Here is a 20521-nt window from a genome sequence, read left to right on the forward strand (position 1 = left end):
TAGATAGATAGATATTTAGTTTTCTCCTAGTCATTTGTGTATTGTTTTTGTTAATGTTCTCTGTTCGTTGTTTGATGACAGGTACTCTACAATAAGAGTGATCTACTAAATGAAATGTGGATCCAGGGAGACTGCTGGACACTGTGACCACTGTGATGAGTTAACCCATCCCCCCACCCCCACCTACCCATTGATGTAGTACCACGGTGTGCCAAATCTCATTTAAGCAATCTTCAGGGATACAGATGTTTGAGTTGCACACTGTACGTCTGAGACTGGACCGACTGATCTCTCACCTCACATTCTCTCTAGCCCTGACACTGAGAGCCACACAGGACTTTATGATGGGCAGCCATTGGACAGCACGTTAGCTGATTCGGGAGGGGGGGGTTATCCCTCCCCATTTGACTCTGACTCCCCTTCCTTCAACATCAGTGTCTACCAGTGCCTTGTTGTTGTGATGCCCAGCCACAGCAGGGCGGGACAGAGGAGTCCAGACTGTGAGCTGAGCCAGTCCAGTCCAGGAGAAACGAGACAGAGACAGAGACATATCTGTCTGCATGAGCAGCTCGGACGTATACAGAAGTAAAGCTGCTGCTAAATTGGTGCCAATCAACTGTGAATATAATTAAAAACACACACACACACACACACACATACACACTCAATCATCAGTGCTTTTCAATCATATACCATGGAGGAGAGGTCCTCAGGTACAAAAACCTGCCCCCAATCTGAGAATGATCCCCTGTTCACCAGCCTAAACCCCAAGAACAAAACAGTTTCTTGTTTAAACTAGATCCTTGTCATGTTATAGAAGATATGTGAATGAGCATATGGAAGGTTCTTATTATAACTACTTATCATGTTATGAGGAGAATTTTCTTCTTTTAAAGAAATACATTGATTTTGTGACATATCAAGATAGAGTGACGTGTTGTACAACAAGAAACATTTGTCTTAGAACTGAGTTGTTGGTGTGTAGGATTAACAAAACAATATAACATGTAAAATCTAATTTTATAACATGAATAGGATCTCATAACAAGATACAACAAGGAAATTAGATTTGTTCTTTTTTTGTCCAATTTGCTGTGGTTTGTGTTACTTCATGGAAAAATAAGTCTATTCAAGGCTGATATAACTTGAATAGGCTGCATTTCATCACACTTCAGATGCTATAGATATGATGAAACTGGTTCCCACTCGTGTTTTGAAGTTCACTTTTGCTGTATCTTTGTTCTTTTGAAGAGCAGAAAAGTAGCAAGCTTAAACCTCATAGCTCGTCCTCCCCACAGTGATTATCACAGTCCACAGGTCAGCAGCATCACATCAGGAAACAACCAGGAAACCACATGGCTTTCATTGACTGAAATTAAAGTAAATTAATAAATAAAAGGAAAAAATATAATGCAATTTTCTATTTTCATTTCTTTTACTCTTTGTTTTTCCAAAATCCCTTATTTAAATCTATTACAAAGAAGTTTTAACTGGTTATGAAACAGTCTGTATTTAATACTGATGCCTCTAAGTGAACTACACAAGCAAACTAGACCATTGGCGATCAGATTGGCTACTTTTGTATTGTTAGTATGGTTAGTCTTAAAACTTGCCACCAGGTTGGATTCCAAAAATTAAAACCAGAAGTAGTCCTTTGAAGTTTGTTTTTTTCAATCTACTATTATTTATCAATTTTAATCTTGTGCAAACACACAAGGACACACATACAGTGATTTGATACACAGTCCTCTGCCTATGGTTTCACACTCTTCCACTAGTCTAGAGGTGGCAGTAATACACCAGGATATGCTGTAATGCACCAGCAAAGGCAGTGAAGAACAGTGCAAGCTAGCACACATATGAATGTAAGCAGTTCAGTTCAGCTCAAATATTTTTTAAAAAGAGGAACAAAGAGCTCACACAATATTGGCAAGTAAGACTGAATGTAAACAACTTTTTATAAATAACTCCTTTATAACACTGAAAAGTCCCATTTGTGTCCTCCCAAGAGTTTTGACTGTGAAAATCACTGAGCTTTGTGCTTGTTACTTCTGTGCATAATGAAATAGTAAAGATAAAGCATACGTAAACTTTAAACACTGTTCTTTTAAATATTTGGGGATGAGATTTTATTCCTTTATAAAGAGTAGAGAGATGACGAGGCAAGAGACAGCAATGTGACATAACATGAAACAACAAACAAAAATCTTTAGTCAGCAGGGTGCATACCAGATAACTGTCATTAAAGTGACAGGTTTTGCCGGTTTAAACACACCAGGTAAACTAGGGTGAGCATAGTGATCCTTTATTGTAACATTAAGTGCAACAGGCAACATTTGGTCCCCATGTGACCATTGGTTGCTCTAAAACTCTTTAGTGACAGCAGGTAATGGCAGAGATATGTATGGCTGTTGTTATGCTGGAAGTCATTAACTTTCATGGCTAAAACTACAGCTGACTTGTCTTTGGTCCTGGTAGCTTTAATCAAAACTTAATTTAAGTGCTTTCCTTTACACAGACCCAGCATCAAGTAAAGTCAGCCCAGGCACTGGCCGAGGGGATGACTGGACCTGTTTCTTCGGTTTTCATGGGGTCAGGTTTGCCAGAAGACCTCTACCACGGAGTGTACAGACTTCTATCAGAACTGTATCACAGTTAATTTCACTGACAACCTCATCACCAATCAGAGAATATACGTAAATTCATCAGTGAAATCAGAGTGTGGATGCAAAAGCTCCAATCGAACTCGTCACCTCTTTCCTCCACAACCTTTTTCAAGCTTCAGAACCCAGTGCTTGTCCCACCACCCTGAAGACTATTTTTATACTGGAAAAACAAAGAAGCTGCTTACTGTTTCCATAATAGCAACTTTAAAAGCAATCTTATGTAATCCAAGCCCCATGTGGAGGGCATGATGAAGTTTTCATTCAAAAATGTTGGTTGCTCTCTTTTCTTACATTCCGTTCCTCTGTTTTTGTCTTTTAAACTACCTCCAGGTAGTGGTAGTGACAGTAAAGTGGTACTACTACTACCATTTTTTTATTCCTCCTCTTCTGGAGTGTGTAAGGCATCAAATCATGCTATACACATACACAATATTGGAAATCTGAATATCAGTCAATTCATGAATATTTAGGATAGAATATACAGTATATATCAGTGGTATCCAGCCACCCAGATGTATGTGTGTACAGATGTTTTTCTAGCCAATCAACAAAGCAGCTGATTTTTCAGGTCCTGTAAACTACGTGGGTTCATTATGGGACATTATTACTCAGTCTAATGTACACGCAGCGTCAAACTCCATTCTACATGAAGAAAGGTACTAGTAAACTGGAAGCTCTCATATAGCAAACATTTTCCCTTTATATAGCTGAATGTCAATCAGTCACTCTATAACGTCAAAAAAGAGAGCTGCTAAATAAACAGTAAAATGGTAACTCCACCAATTTTACACATTAAAGTCTCAATGATGAACTCAATGGCTAAGTTGCGTTGTCTGTAATGTAGGCGGCACGTTTGGAAAAGCAGACCACAGCTCTAGCATTGCACTCCTATAACACTGTTGGACTCATTAGAGACAGTTGACAACTGATCAAAATCGACACAGCACAACCAGAGATGTCACCGTTTAATCCATGCATTGTTCTTCCTTTTCAAAACCTTGAACCTACATTACCCACAATGCAAGTTAGCCACTGAGTGACATCAAAGGAAGCCAATTATCAGATTATATGCAGATTCCTCTGGAGCCACAAAAGGCATGATACTACTTTTTTCACATAAGCAGTAGTACTCCCTAAGACTTGTAAACACACTTTAAAGTGTACAATTGGTGGAGTGACCCTTTAATACAGATATATAGTGAGTGAACCAGGAACAGTCGACAGGTCCATGGCTGCTGAGGGCACTATAATATTTTTACCCCACGTCAAATTTGAAATAATCAAAATAAATATGAATACATTTTGATCTTTTTGATGTAACTATTGTTTTACATCAGTCTCACAGAGGAACATTGTAAAAGCCTCACCTGCTCTCCCTGCTGGGATCCAGTGATTTCAGAGTTTGACTGAATGTAAAATCGGTTGCATGGACAATTGCTTTTCCCTTTTTTAAATCTGTCCTCCAACTTCATGGAAGTGCAATACTGAACGATTATCTGAGTATCCCTTTAAATGATCTCCATCCTGTATGCATTTATACTTCACACTGTTTATATTTTTACAAGTGGTGTCATGCTCACGTTGGGATAACCGTGATGAATCTGTTTCCGGGGCACTGGAGGAAAAACTGGTGAACTTTGGAGTTTTTGGATCCACCAGCCACACAGAGATTAGTTGAGCCCTGCAATACTATCCCACCACACAGTGGTGCTATAGAGTCATGTAGTTCTCATGTTGTTCTCTGCTGGTAGCAACAGTCTCAACATTTGGCTGATTGATGGACATCTCACAGGGCTGCTACTGTACCTCCATCTCTCACTTTAATCTGACAGCTATTATTACTGATCATCATTTTCATGACTGATCACACAGGTTATTTCTGTGAGCAGGTCTGACACTGACTAGTGATGTCTTTTCATTTCCTTATGTGAATTTTAGAGGGAAGTGTAACAAATCCGGCCTTAATAGATATAATGATGACATTACACCTACAGTAGCAAAAGAGAAAAGATTAAACAGTTAAATTAAAGATAACAATGGAAAGGTATTGAGGAAAAGGCAGCTGTTAAATTAAACCATAACAAGAGAGGTGGAACTTTTGATGTAAGAACATTTCGGGGTGTCCATTTTCTTGAAAGCTTTTTGAAGCTTCCAGCCACATCACATCTCCTTCCTCAGTGGATAGAGACGCTTAGTTGTCATGGAAATATACTGAACCTGTCTCTCAAGGCTTTCACTGGACAACATCAGATTCTTCTGTTTCTACATTGTTTCGACACAAATGTCACATGATATTTTGCAACTACCACCCATCAGGGCTTCCCCATTTGCACATACAGTAGGAAATCCCCTGTATTCTGTGTTCTAGGTGTTTGAGCCACAGCAGTGATTTGAATGGAAGGCAGTGGTGTATTGCCTCAGTTCTGGGACAGACTGTCTGGTCTTTGAATTGTACTGGGAGTGCGAGAGACACTGAGGATACTGCCCTAAGAGAAGCCTTATATGAGCTACTTTAGAATCAGTCAAGCACTTTTTAGCATTGTCGTAATTTATTTGTTGCCAGTTCTGAGCCCCAGCAAACACCACCTAATGAAATGTAACAGAGAATGTGTGAATGTGACTGATACAGACAGAAAATCATAACAAATGTAAAACATGTTGAAATATTTCTTCTCTGTAAAACTATGTACAAAAAGCAATTAAGAGTGAATCCTTTGGATACCAATCATTCTCTTGTACTTGTTGCATTTTTATGTTATATTTTGTGTTTGAAGCTAATCCAAATTTTTTGAGTAAAAATCCAGCCGTCTAATCAGCCGTACAGTGTCATACTCTACTTATTTTTGCAAATACACATCTGTTAAACATGGAGCTTAGTGCAAGTTAAGTCAAGGCTGTTACTTTTGTGTACAAGCTCACTTTTTTCAGTCAAGACAGGGTTTGTTGCAAGGACTGATAATGATTGTGATGGTGGTTCAATTATCTACACAAGGTAGGTGGATAGGAGCACTTCATTGGCTTTTACATGTAAAAGTCCATTTGCCAGTCATTAGTAGTACTACACATTCTGTATGTGGGCATTTACCAGGATGGAAGGTTCAAATAAATGATGCTATCAAGCATTATGGGAAATTGAAGGATCCAGTTTTTTTGGAGCTTGACCCATACTAGGGACTGTAACAGGGTGTCTACAGGTGTCAGACAGTTTTTATGCTATTAAAGACCTTTTCAAGATCATTTTCATCCAAATTCAAGACAGATTTTTGAGAAATCGTTTTCTTATTCAACCATTAAACTGTGTGTGATCCCATGCAGAGGAAGGTTTTGTTTAGGAATAAGGTTTTTAAAATGATTTAGGTGAATCTACATTTTGCCAAAAAGTAAGTGCATTAGTTTCAGTGGGAGGCCCAAAAGAGCTTTATTCATTTAGGAAAAAAAATTAAAAGTTGGATAAATAAAATATTTGTAGCAAAAAAGACCTCACAAATTCAAATGTAAGACAATTTAGGGACTTTAATAACACTGAATTTAAGACAATTAAAGGACCTGTATCAGGGTATCTTAGATCTGATATTTCTATTTTGATTTATTTATGTTGTCTGTCATAAGTCCCCTTACTTTATGGAAGTTTGGGGACTTATGGCAATAGTTAAAAATAATAATGACACAAAAGCATGTTTCTCCAAAAAGACAGATAAGTTGAAACTTTACATTTCTTCATTCTTCATTTTTCAATTTACACAGAATAACACAGTTCAGTAGTACAAAGAGAGTATTGAATGGGGAAGTCTTCCTTATTGAACTAAGCTCAGTGTTTTGTTCGAGTAGAGTAAGTGTCACCGGAGGCCATCAGCCTTTTCACCACCATCAGGGAAAATGCATACACTGTCATTCAACAGAATACATTGTTATTGGGATCCACTTGCCAGAGGGTGTATATCTCTGCACAAACAGTAAATATTATAACAATGCTGTCTTCACACTGAAGTACATCACAAGACACATTCAGGCAGCTATGTAAAAACAGTACCTTGAGTAACAGTCAATTAATAAATAAAATAGTTAATATATATATTCAAACAAAACAAACTGGATACAAAGGTTCATGAAAAAGGAAGTTGTTTTCTTCCTCTGTTCATTGGTGCTCCCACTTCCTTTTCCCTTAACAGTCATGTAAACCTGTTCAACATTTGTCCACATTTCATGTGAAAATCCCCCACAGGAACATGATACAGTTTCTTTTGTGTAAAAATGGCTTCATTAACAATCAATGATGCAATCAATGTAAAGTGTTTCCACTGAAGCTGATAGTGTGACTTTGTGCAAGCAGACAGACAGTTGTACACAGGTGAAACAATACATGCATACAGTGAACACACTACATCTGTTCTGCAATACTGAACACATGCACGTTTCTCACTGGAGTGCCCAGTCAGTGGAACCGCAGCCTTTTCTCTGCCACAAACTGTTGCTCTTCCTCTGTAGAGACCTGGTTTCCTTTCACGCTGCGGGAACAAGATCAGACATTCACATTCAAAACACATTTATACACTCAGAGGAAGAACACATGGAAATGGACTTGATCGATACTACCAATACACTCTACCTTTTGAAGATCGAGTTTCTCTTTTCTACATTGTATCGACATATTTGTATTAACGAGTACTCGGATCGATAGAGCTGTCTAAAAATGTTCCGTTGTCTTGAACACACGTTCTGTTATCCTGTTGTGTGCACAACTCATGTACGCACAGCTCACCCCGATGCACACCCTGACCACCAGCTCAATCCAACATCCAGCAATGATGGCTGAACGAAAGAGGAGCATCATTTGAAGCTTTTTTACAGCTGTAAATGAAAATGTGCAATTCGATGTGTGTACAAGGCTGGTCACTATTGTGGCTATACCACAAACTTCTTTAAAGGCATAAAAATCACATGAGAAAGAGATCTCAGAGCTGCAGCAAAGAAGGGAGGAGAAATAGGGAAATACCTCATCAGCACCAAAGACTCGTTTCAGAGTCAGGAAATATCCAGTCATAAACAGTGAAATAAATGTCGGCTGTGTGAAAGTTACAGAGGCAGAATGGGCGTACAGCCACTGGAGGAAGTATCAGGGCAGCAGCAGAGGCGAGACAGCAACTGTGTGAATGGAAAAGCCGGCAGCGCAGGACAGGGGTGTGTCGGTCGGATGGTGTTCACAGTCTGACAGCTAAACAGATCCTTCACTCATCAAATAAAAGAGAAATGCTCCACACTTCAACCCACAGAGCAACATTACAGGACCAAACAACAGCAATGTGGTAACTGGTAGTGTCTTTGGCAACTTATATGAGGGAAAAAAATAGTAACACAGTAATGCAGTAATACTTGAAAAAGCCGAGAAAAACAGCGTCTGTCCCCAGCAGCAAAGCCAGGCTGACCGAGACTTCAGTGAACTTTCCCTCAGAAAACAGCATCCCTCATGAGTGAGAGAGTCAAAATGACTGAATGAATAGAATGACACACTGGAGCGACTTTAAGCCGGCGCTGCTTGGTTCAGTGTGAACAAACAAAGGCGGCATAAAGGTGAGCCTTCTTTGTGGAAATAAAGCGGCATCTCTGTGTGACAAGGGCTATAGTCTCACAGGCTGAGGATTTTCTGTAATTTTCTGAAATGTACTAAAGACTGATATGTCTTGCAGCCTTCAGTGCTTAATTTCTCTGTTTCTAAAGTTGCTCCACACCATTCAGAGGCCACGAGAAACAAAGAAAATGCCTGAGAGTTGGTGTGAATTATAGCTGACCCTCACCATATCTCTTTGATTGTTGTGTTGTGAGTGAGGGCCTCAGCAAGCTGTCTGATCCCGTCCACAGTCAACTGGTTGTTGATTAACCTGCAGACAAACACAAAGCAGGGGAGTAACAATCGATGTCTGACTCGACAGGTCTCCTTCATGGTGATGTGGTCATGTGTGTGTTTTCCTTACCAGAGGTGGCTTAAACCTGTGTTCGCTTGGACCAACTCAGCCAAGTGTGGAGCTGCATCATCAGTCAACTCATTCTGCACCAGCCTACAACAGCACATGCATGTACTTATATGAAAAGAGTAGTACTGTTGGAACACTAAAAATCACTTGGCTCTAACAAAGTGACCTGCCTACCAGAATATCCTGAGGACGCTGTTCTCTTTCAGTGCTTCTGCCAGGCACTTTCCACCTTCAGAAGTGATGCAGTTGGCTGAGAGACTATACACAGAAACCCAAAAGACTATTTAATCACTGAGTTTAAATCAGTATTTTTATTGTGTTTGTAGGTAGCTGCGGTCTCACCTGAGGTTGGTAAGCTTTGGGTGGTGCCTCAAAGCTCCTGCAAATGCTTCTGCTCCCTCATCGCTGATAGTGTTCCCCCACATTCTGCAAGGAAAAACATCAAATCTGTCATCAGAGCTGCGTCAAGAAGCATACAAACACAGAAGGGTAGCCTTACTTGGGCCAGTGTTGTCCTCAAAGACACACACGTCAAAATTAAACAAGTCAAACAACTCCTCTCTAAATGCCCCACTTTATCCACAAATGTTTTTTTGGCTGTAGTCTGTAAAGTAAGCCAAACATGGACCTATTCTAATGTTTTGTCAAATTTGGGTTAGACTGTCACATTTTAATCATGATTTGTCAGCAGTACAGTACAGTACAGTCCAGTACAGTTTAGTACAGTACAGTCTAGTACAGTACAGTCTAGTACAGTACAGTACAGTACAGTTTAATACAGTACAGTCTAGTACAGTACAGTACAGTCTACTACAGTACAGTACAGTACAGTACAGCCCAGTTCGGTACAGTACAGTACAGTTTAGTACAGTACAGTACAGCCTAGAACAGTACAGTCCAGTAGACTACAGCACAGTACAGTACAGCCTAGTACAGTACAGTCTAGTACAGTACAGCCTAGTACAGTACAGTTCAGTACAGTACAGCCTAGTACAGTACAGTCCAGTACAGCCTAGTACAGTACAGTACAGTCTAGTACAGTACAGCCTAGTACAGTACAGTTCAGTACAGTACAGCCTAGTACAGTACAGTACAGTGTGATAAGAATAGTTTTACAGAAGCGACGTCTTACCCCACATCAAATATAGAAGCGCTCTTCTGAATTGCGCTGGCCAAATACTTCCCACCAACAGCAGTGATGTTGTTTTTACCAATCCTGAAGACAAAGTAATGTCAACATTAATTTAAGAGACATACGTCGATGATATATTACTTGTTTATAGTCATCATAATTTTCTAATTTTATCTTGTTGGTAACATACTTGACAACTCGCAGCTTTGGGCATTCCTCAATTATCTGAGCAACTAGCTTGGCTCCAACATCTGTGATGTTATTGCTGTATAGCCTGAGGGCAAAAAGATCAATTATGGTAATAAGTATTCTGTTTTACTCTCAGAAAAACAAAAAAATGAATTTTATGAAGCGCTAATGCTTTTTGTGGTAGCACTCTGCCTTTACGTGCCAGTGAATTTGATGTACCTCTAGCATTTGCATAGAATAAAATCACATCAACTAAATACTGTAGAATACACTACGGAAAGCGCTATTGGAAACATTCCTCTTTTCAGGATGAAGGAGACAAAATCTCCACGGCAACTGAAGGCATTTATTTCACTTGAACATAACTACTGATATCAATACAACTTTCTAGTTGGATAAATAGCACTACAGGTAAAAGCAAAACTACACATTTTTTGATTTTGGTGTGAACTGTACCTTGCAATGTACAATGTACAAGTGCAATTTAAGATACTTGTACTTTGCTTGAGTATTACTATTTAATGCTAGATACCATGCCACTACATTTGTTTTACAGTAACAGTTAATAGTTACTTCTCAGATTAAGATAAAAAAAAAGGCAAATGATAATCTTATAAAACACAAGGCATCTTTAAAGATATAACTAGTGGTTCCCAATGTTTCTAGCTTGTGATTGAGCTTGAGGCAGCTAGTCACATTTCAGATGTCTAGAAGTTAGCAGTTTCCAAAGATTAGAGAAAAGTTCATCAAATTAATCACATTGCAGAATCTTATATTTTTTTTATCCAATAATCCTCTCACAACAGATGTATCTCGTGACCGTTTGGAGGGGCTCGTCCCTTAGGCTGGGAACCGGTGGACTAAACTGCATCTACAGCTCCTCCTCAACCAGCTCCAAAAGTAAAATGCTCTTGCACATTGATGCCTCATTGATGCATCAGTATTAACAATCAAATAAGGCATATGTAAGGCACAGGTAACATGCACAAAAGTATGGGTGCTTTTCATACTTTTACTTTGATACTTGAATGTGTACGTATTAGACTGTTATATTAGTTATTTTATTTGAGTAAACTATCTGAATACTTCTTCCACCACCGATGTATCTTGAAAATGAGTGGAATGCAAACTACCTAGTGTTAAGTACACTGTAACAATTAATATGTATACTCACCCCAAGACCTCCACAACTTTGTGCTTACAAAGCTCCTCTGCAAGAACCTCAATGCTGCTGTCAGTCAGGCGATTAACACACAACCTGCAGAGGAGCAGTGTGATCAGTGTGATACATCAGCCGTACTGTATACCTTATAAAATGTGTGTGAATATTCTTCAAAACAGATTAGAAGGTAGTTCAAACCATGTTTATATTTATACTTACCTCACTACTGTCATTTTACAGAAGGAGGGCTTAAGCTGCATCACCCCATAGTCACTGATGTTGTTGTTGTCCATGTCTAGCCCTAGGAGTTTCTGACGGTGCTGCAGAACAAAGTTGATGGCGGTGCAGTCACCTGAGAACACGTTACAGTAACCCAGCTTGATCAGGCTGGCTGTGATACCTCTGGCTGTCATCTGAGCAATATCTTTGCTCCCAGTCTCAAAGATGCACCTCAGCGTCCACAGGAAGTTAGGCATAACATGGACTTTCTTGCCCTCGTCACTGTGGTAGTGGGGTAAGCCACGGAGGCTGGACTTCACACTGGTGGAAAGGTAGGATTTCAGTAAGGCCTGTTTTTTCTTTAATAACACCGGAGGTACCAGATGCTCCATCAGGCTGCGTTGAGCCTTTGACAGCAGTCCACACAAGAACAGATTAGTGAACCGGAGGTGTTCGTTAGTTGCGAACGGCTGCTTTTCACTGGGTTTTGAAGAGTCACTGATACAAGAGTGACAAGGCAGACAGGATGGGTCTCTTTTCCTGCTGCACTCTGTGAAGAACTTGAGGATGGAGCTGGCAGCAGCCTGCTCGTCCAACACAAGAGCAAACGCAGCCAGAAAAGCCTGGAGGGTGATGTGGATGAACTCAAATGTAGCAGGGCTTTGACTGGCATCACACTCGCTGACGGGTCTAAGAAAGCCCAGGGGCAGGTCCTCCTCTGTCAGGCCACACACAGTGACCTCCTCCTGGCTGCAAATGAAGCTACCTCTCTCCATACCCTGAAGTGCGAGTTTAGCGAAAGCTGCGAGAGGCTTGAGCCCCCGTTTAAATGTCTCTGAGGCACACCGAGTGCTTTTCTTCAGCAGAGAAGGTGCAGGTGAGGCTGAGCGGCTTAGGAACACCTCTGACAGCAGGAGGAAGATGTCTGTGAGTGTAATGGAAGTTTCAGGCAGATGGAAACTATCGTGCACGGTGTTCAGGTGCCTAAAGCTCTTGAATACAATCCAGCAAAACAGCGGGGTGGAGCACAGGCCGCACAGGTGGGGGTTAGCATCCAGCTGGACTGACAGCATCTCTCTGTGCTCCTGCTCCTTAAAGTGCAGATCAACGTAGGTTTTCAGATGAGTGGGGGAGAAGCCCCGCAGAGCCACCTTTTTTTTGATCACTCTACTCTGGATCTCAATCCCTGTCCGGGCCGTCAGCACCTTCTGGGAGCCCTTCAGTAGTTTCCCAGAGAGCAGGCTGATGAGCAGCTGGAGGGGGTGTGCCTTGTCTTCAGGTGACACCACCTCAGGTACATTCATCAGGTCCAGATCATCCTGGATCTCATCATAGCCATCAAATGTAAAAATAATCTTCTCAGGGAAGCGCAGGATGTAATCAAACACATCATTGTCTGGATCGTGATCTGGGTAGCAGTTGTATTTGAACAAAAGGTCTCTGAGGGAGACCTGCTCGGTGTCCTTGAAGATGCTGAACATCCTGCAGCGGAACTTAAAGAAGAAGATGGCGTCTGTCTGCAGCTCTTTCTTGGACCAGAGGTTCTGGAGCTTCTGAAGGAGGATGGATTTTCCAACACCTGCGTCCCCCATCACGTAGATGGTTTCCCCTTGGTGATTGAAGGCAGCATGGTCTCCTAGGAGCTGGTCCAGACTCTCCAAAAAGCCCAGACTTTCATTGGAGTCATTCAACAGTTCCATCAGTGTGTCAGTGTACAAGTCCTCCAGGCGGGTCTCCTCTCTCTGGCCGTATGACATGATGAAGTTGGTGTCCTGGCTCATCTCATGCCTCAACTTTGAACAATACCTGCTGACTTAGAGGTGGTACACAGTGAATTAGTGGAACTTCCCTACAAAATGCATCATAATTATACAGGGCCCAAACTGATGTTATCAAATGGTTCTTTTTTTCCCAACAGTCCAAAACCCAATAATCTTCATTTACAGCTATACATGACAAAGGGAAGCAGCAAATCCTCACATTTAAGAAGCTGGAAACAGCAAATGTTTTGACATTTTTGCTTGAAAAAAGAAAATTAATCTATCACCGAAATAGCTGGTGATGAATTGAACAATGACCAAATCATTGCAGCTCTAGTCCAGTGATTCATAACTTTATATTAAGGACCAGGCACATTTTATCCCACAGATGACAAAGTTAAAAGTTACTACCATTTATTTATTTTATTAAGTATTAAGTATCATTGATTTTGCTATAATGTCAGGATTGTCCAGGAAGGCTTTGCTGTGCAAATTTCCCATGTGTGTATTGTTTCACATATTGTGTCACATACACTGACACCTTGCCAAGAGTATTTCCCAAGCAACATTTATTATTTATGCTTAACGTACAGCTTAAGAATGACAAGACAGACTCTTAATGATCCCTATATGAAATACATTTAGCAGTGGTGGCAGGATTCCAGTTTTTAGTTGAATTGGGGAATGTGTAGATGTTGTGTTGTTGTGATGTGTAGATGTATACCTATAAAAATATATGTAAGATAATATGTGCAGGTAAAAGTGCTGTAGAAGTTTAAAATGACAGATGTTCATATTATTCCACCACAACTTCCTAGTCTCTAATTGAGCTGCAATTCTCAATGGTGTAAATTGGCTGGACTGAAATGCAGAAGCACCTCTCATATCATAACAGCCCCATACAATCTACATGCATAATAAACTGGTAACTGAGTGTATTTCCAAGCAGTTTGCAATCTCTAACCATTCTATCTAATATCACATTGTCAGCAAACCACAAACTGAGTCATGTTTTCCTCATTTGTCAACAGTTTCGATGGTGCACAGTGTTGTTTATCTTACAGTAGTCTAAGAGAGCAAAACTAAGACTGGCCTAAGTCTTCTTAATGACACAGACACGCTCACATTATATCTATGAAGCATACAAAGAACATATTAGTGGCACAGAGCACCATTAGTGACTGTGATACTTACTGGGATCTGTGTTAACCACTTTCATCACCGCTATTTCATTACTTGGGTTGTAGTTGATCTCTTTCAACCATGGCTGGAGGTCTATGTATGCATCACATACTTTATATATGATGTAAATTAAATATTCACAGGCCTCCTCCCCTTTGCACTGGACAAGCTCCAAGATTTTTCGCACCTAAAAAAATCGTAGAAAAAAAAAAAAAAAAAGTCAGTGTTTGTTAAATTTCCCAAACTTTCTACTTCATTTTGGATATTTTGCTGATTTTGCTGAATGACAGTGAAACACTGGGGTGCCTTTTGTTTTCCTACCTGCTCTGTCTTTGTGACAGTTCTCTGTATGATCTCAACATCCTCTTCACAGAGGAAGCCACAGGCCGACAGGTTGTCCAGGATGCACTGAATGCTCCTCAACCTGGACACCAGCAGCTCTCTGTGGTAGGTGAGGATGTCGAGGCACGACATGTTGGCTTCTTCGCTCTGACCCATATTTACTGCCCACCAGTCAGCTCTGTGGATAACATGACAGGACAGGTACGCTGTACTATGAGCCGTTAAAGCAAAAGATGACCTCACTTAACCCTGTAAATAAGCTCATTTTAGACATCCAACAATGAGTCAATTAGAAAGAAAAACACATAATAACATCCAAAGATAATTGTGTTTTCATGAGTAGAGACTATATGTTTAGATGTCTGAATAAGAACCCTCATTAGGCAGGAGGCACATGACCTGAGCCTGAACATATCATATCACGTCATATCAGCATACAGTAAATACACACATACAGCGTGTGACAATAACTTAGTTTGACTTGACAGCAGTCCAAAGGTTGTTTACTTCTCTTTCACTTTGACAGCCTAATGCTTAAGCTAGTTAAGTCGTTAAGTAATAACAATATTTGACCACAGTTCTCGTTTTGTGCCACAGCAGTATCCTTAATCCCTTCATTGTACCTATTGTTACCAAATGACGCACCTCAGTAAAGACGGACCGGTTAGTAACGTGAATCACAGCCTACATCTGAAATCCTTTGTCATTATTTACTATTACCTGTCAATTGTCATAAATGTCTTTTTCCGAATTTAACTCGAACGATTTGCTGAAAGCACACCGGAAGTTTGAGGCGAACTGAAAGTTAGGCATATTAAAATATCTGTCGCGTCATTAGCCTCGGCTATCTGTGTTTGTTTTGCATGTTATAAAAGCTAAGTGAAGCGTCACAAACATAATGCTGCGTAGTAAATAATCACTTCTACCATGCGTGGAGTCCGCACCAAAGCCCCGTGAGCACTGACTTTCACATGAACAGGAACCAGCTATCGTTCAGTGTCATGAATGCTCAGTGAGTTACTTTCTGTTCACCACACCCACCTACAGTACCCGCTCACAGCCGTCCAGCAGAAGCCCTCTGCGGCAGAGACAGTGTGCACTTCACTGTTCACTACTTTCCACTATTTCACAATCTTCCCGCGCTGCATTCACATCCCCACGGAAATATGTAAATTAAACTCCCACTAACTATTTCTCACATTGTACAGCAACTTACAACTGTACAACTTTCACTTTTTTAAATGTATTTCACAGTGTTGTGTAAGCCTATTGTTTCTTTTGTTATCATTTCCCCATATGATGCAACATATGATGTACTTTTATTCTTGTTGTGATAAATCACCCAAGGTGGTGAATTACAGTTCTACAGTACCTTAAATTCATATGGGAATAAAAGTAAAGATATCATGTCAACATATTCATTCAGTAAAAGTGAAAGGCATGCACGGACCTCAATACAAGTGATAATCAAGTACAAGTCTCAAAGTACCTGATATTAAATGTACTTCAGTATCAAACGTAATTTTCTGGCAATTAATTAACTTAAGTAATAACAAGTAACTTTGAATTGTACGATGCATATAAACATATGGGCTAGTGTATGGATACACTTTATACTATAAGTGGCCAATCTGATCTAAACTTCAGCATTTTTCTAAATGCCGAAATTAGTATTTTTGTCATCCAATTACTGATAAAATAAATCAATTTAAAAATGCACTACTTTGCACTACTAATTGCAGAGCCATAAATGACTTGCTTTACTGTCAAATATCAATAAATTAATTCACAAGACTAATGTATTTCTGTATTTATTTACCTAATTTAGTATTCAATGTTAAATGTAGGATCCATATAAATTATTGAAAACATGGAGATTCTTTCTATGTATTTAAAAAATACATAGAAAAATACAAAAAATACAATACATCACACAGGGTGAGAAATCTAAACAAGGATTTAAGATGGAAAATCATGAATAAGATTGCACTGGTGTGGGGATGTATTTACAACTTTCTGTTAGCCTACCCTCTGACAGAATGCCTCTGCTACTGTATGATTGTCAATTGCTGCGCATACTTCTCACACTAATACACATTGTGAGTGAAACAACCATACTGTATGTCCTGTTTTCTGCTCTAACAAATGAGGTGGAAAGTTAGCCACCGTAGGGACCTACCTCTGGCCATTCCTATGTGACAGCTTCACAAGCAGTTAGGGATCTTAGCATTCACATATATTCTCTCCAGAAAACATGCTTGTATTGCTTAAGTCAGTGAAACTGCAGGAAGTGAGATGTTTTTACGTTGACAACAGGCTCTAGGAGTGTCCACATGGTGACAGTACTGGGTAGTGAGACATCTTAATTTTTGTATACTACGTACTGGTTGAAGGAAGTCTCATATGGAAGAATATGAAGCTGCTTTGTACTGTAACTAAGGTTTTATTTTAATATTTACTATTACACTTCCATTCACCATAGAATAATGTAGATGGACTGATCATGTTCATATTGCTCCACTTCAACGTCTCAGTCTCTGCTGTGTGCAGACTGACCGAAAAGCAGTTGGACCAGCTTAATATGCACCACACTTCATTTAATAAAAACACTTGTTTATTGTGATGAAATGTACATAAAGCATAAATAGGTCAGTCTCACAGGTAGTTTTGGAGAAAACATTAATAAATCATCATTATTGACATCATTGTTATTGTGCACGGAACAAAAAGTCAACATCACAACACACACAGTCAGACAAACAGAAAATATCTTGAACTCAACATACACACACACTGTACACTCACAAACAACAACATTGCATTATCATTTCAATGGAAAAAAATAGAGGCAATTTCCTCCTCATCACTGAGCACAGATAAAACTGTTCAATGCAGACAGATAGTAATGAGTAAACTTAACATAAAACTGAGTGGGTAGGACACTGACATCATGCACTCGTGGAGCCACCTTTAATAATTCAGCCTCAATACTGTTATGAAGCTTTGACTGGGACAGATTCTGTTGACAGCTTTGTAGTGCAATTCAAGATTATTTTACATCTTTAAAACATTGTAATTTTCACACACGTGGGATACTGCTTTCTAGAAATTAATTTGAGTTTTTATGTACTAAACAAAAAAACACTCACAAATGTTCTTGGTTATCAAGGGTACAGCTTGTGTAAAAGACTTTATGAAAGACCCATGTGTAATACTGCTAGTAGATAACAAATGTAAAACACAATGTGTAGACAGGACAAGTGGACCAACAATATATAGTTACATTTTTGGAATGTGCACCACTAAATGTACTATCAACAAATCAGTCCGGCAGTATTATTTTACCTGGTAGCCCAGTCTTGCAGAGGGGCCCTACATGAAAAAAAAAAATCTGGTTTCAAGGCCAATTATTTCACTTTATATTGTGCTACCATGATGCATTTTCACAAATAAAGCCATGTTTAATCAAAAAAGAAAAAAAATGGTACCATAGGATAGCATAGGATTACTGTTAGTTTCTCGGGGGGCATTAATTCAGCTCCCATGTGTCTGCTGTGTGTTTTATTAGACAGGAACTTAAAATGTACAATGCACAGAGGATCAGGGTTGAAGGGAGGGTGGCTGATTACAGGGCTCTATCAGCCCAGGGCCATGTAACAGGTTGAAACTTTTCTGCTCAATCATAAGATGAATCAAAGGAAACATGATATCTTACAGGACTGATGACAACTAATGGCCTCACTGATATTAACATATTAAGACACTAAATTACTAGTATGGATTCAGTTGTAGCCCTTGACATATAGATATAATTTTGCTTGTGAAAACTGCATAGTAAAAGAAGACAAACTAAGCACTGAGTTTCAAATGGCACAATAATCCTGTATGTTCGGTGGGTCCTATTCTTGATCTGGAGGCTTCTTTCAGTTTGATGTCATTATACTGAATTTGAGTGCAGACCATGGAATGTTAACACAGAGCACAGGAACAGAAGAAAGAGAAGTGGGTAGTACCACAGCTAGTTGCTGTTAGTGCTGTATCTCAACAGACAGATGAAATGAATGAGGTGAAACCAAATACCCAGTGAAAGGGCCACAACATGGATACTGCAAAGCAGCTGCAGAGCAGCCATAGCTTCCAGTGCGAGCTAAAGCTGATGTAGGTCAGTGTAAAAGAGACGATCACATCTCTTCTTTGTACCACATACATCCACCACGGTTGAAAAAGATCGGTAACATAATGTAAACAGAGCCAGCAGAGATCAGATCTCACTCTCATAGGTGTGCATGTAGGTCTTGAGCGAGAGGATTTCAGCGTAGCTCCGTGTGGTTCTGCGGTACAGGTCCAAGCCTGTCAGGATCTCCACATCTCTAACTCGAGCCGTGTGCATCTTCATCAGGTCCTCCACCCAGTGAGACTCCTCCTCTGAGTTCTGCAGGGAGACAGCAAGGAGCACAGAAGCATTAGCATGGGTTTCTCCTCCTTGAATATTTCAACATAGTTCACATTCTCAAGAATGTGATGAGAACATAGATACCAAGCTCATGTTAAGTACAGAGCTGTGACGATGGGTAACATGTTTTGCAGTGAGGTTGCCAGGTTTGGTACCATTGTGCCTGTATGGAAACATGTACTGCTCAGGCCTGTGAGAGCTGATTGGGCTTTTCTGGTAAGGGATATTGCTTTCTAGAAAATAATTTGAGTTTTTATGAACTAAACAAAAGAAAAAACATTTAAAAAAAACCTCAACAAATGTTCTTGGTTGTCATAGGGTACAGCTGGTGTAAATGACTTTATGGAAGACCTCTGTGTTATACTGCTAGCAGATAATAATTTAAATATTAGGAGATGAAATGAATGTAAAACATTATGTGTAGACAGGACAACTGGACCAGAGCCTGTGCTCACTGACTGTATCTAGCATACTAAGCATACTAAGCATGTACTGTGTCTGTTAAACTGTGCTCAGAGTGTTGTTACAGTCCCATATTCTGCTCATTTTCAGGTTTATATTATTACTTTGGGTGTCTACTAGAAAGTGTATATAAAAATCTGGATGTAGAGTTGGAGATGTGGCCCCAATTATTCCAATGAAAGCTGCTCAGTGGTGCATGAACCCAAGAAAGTTTGGTTTGCTTGGGTGTAAAATAAAACAATGTCTCTTCTAGACTTTCCAAATGTCATCGGACTGAATACAGTAGCTAAATAGGAGTCATTTTTTTTTTTTGGGCTGTGTGCGTCACGTGACGTTGAATTACACAGTTTGAGCACTATGTCAAATTGGCTTCCTGGGGGCTTGATCTGAATGCTCCATTTTAACTCCCTCTGTCTAAGGCCCCCTCCAAAAAAGCCAAGTCAGCTCTCACAGGCCTGCGCAGGCACTGTCTACCATGTTTCTGCATAAGCTCTACTGGTGATTTTACAACCATGGCCATGCTAAGAGCATGGCAGAGGTCTTTAACTGTATTGTTGTGACATGACAACCTCACGAAAATCATGACAGCTCATTTAAACGCACAGTCTCTGAGTATGTTCTGTGCGCTTTTCTCCATGGACTTACCGGTTTGATTCTTTTACAGTATGTTTATAGCACAGATACCTGCTTTATAGTCATAAAACACATGGCAATCTCACTTTCAACAGTATGTGACCTTTAAAATGTGACAGTTCATTAAAAGACGTGATGTTACTTACTTTGCAGCTCTCATCGTTGCTGGGTCTGTGTGGCAGGATGAAGGCAGCGCTGCTGAGTGGGCCTCTACACGAGTCTGCAGCCTGTGTGAAGTCTAAGCAGCTGGTCAGGACCACAAAGTAGTGTGTGGGGATGGGGATTGTTCCACCTACATACCTGCAATGAAGGTCAAACAGAGAAGGGAAGAAGCCCAGGAGAAGCGAAATAT

General features: G+C 40.0%; 3 protein-coding genes across 4 annotated transcripts in view; 1 reads left to right on the forward strand and 2 right to left on the reverse strand.

The window, feature by feature from the left end:
* Positions 1 to 5483, forward strand: part of znrf2b (zinc and ring finger 2b) — a 57291-nt gene extending 51808 nt beyond the window's left edge. The window contains exon 5 of the mRNA XM_084356263.1: positions 82 to 5483. The gene's annotated coding sequence lies outside the window, so the exon portion shown is untranslated. The remainder of the gene's footprint in view (positions 1 to 81) is intronic.
* A 676-nt stretch (positions 5484 to 6159) lies between these two features.
* Positions 6160 to 15634, reverse strand: nod1 (nucleotide-binding oligomerization domain containing 1). Of its 2 annotated transcripts, none has more exons than XM_084356838.1 (12): positions 15548 to 15634; positions 14601 to 14799; positions 14292 to 14466; positions 11338 to 13150; positions 11131 to 11214; positions 9958 to 10041; positions 9768 to 9851; positions 8978 to 9061; positions 8810 to 8893; positions 8636 to 8719; positions 8459 to 8542; positions 6160 to 7171 (listed from the first exon to the last, which is right to left on the reverse strand). In XM_084356838.1, the coding sequence occupies exons 2-12, from the start codon at positions 14775 to 14777 to the stop codon at positions 7099 to 7101; spliced, it is 2826 nt and encodes a 941-aa protein (XP_084212964.1). In that variant the 5' UTR covers positions 14778 to 14799; positions 15548 to 15634; the 3' UTR covers positions 6160 to 7098. The 2 variants fall into 2 exon arrangements, with proteins under 2 accessions (XP_084212964.1, XP_084212963.1); XM_084356837.1 differs by lacking the exon at positions 15548 to 15634 and adding an exon at positions 15342 to 15430.
* Positions 15635 to 17223: 1589 nt separating this feature from the next.
* The window catches only part of enpp2 (ectonucleotide pyrophosphatase/phosphodiesterase 2), a 39505-nt gene continuing 36207 nt past the window's right edge, over positions 17224 to 20521 (reverse strand). The window contains exons 23-24 of the mRNA XM_084356548.1: positions 20316 to 20469; positions 17224 to 19053 (exon numbers count right to left, since the gene is read on the reverse strand). Coding sequence (XP_084212674.1) covers positions 18883 to 19053; positions 20316 to 20469 — 325 coding nt within the window. The 3' untranslated portion in view covers positions 17224 to 18882. The remainder of the gene's footprint in view (positions 19054 to 20315; positions 20470 to 20521) is intronic.

The sequence above is a fragment of the Pagrus pagrus genome (genome assembly GCF_965226575.1).
Source record: "Pagrus pagrus genome assembly, chromosome: 7".
Classification (NCBI taxonomy): Eukaryota; Metazoa; Chordata; class Actinopteri; order Spariformes; family Sparidae; genus Pagrus; species Pagrus pagrus.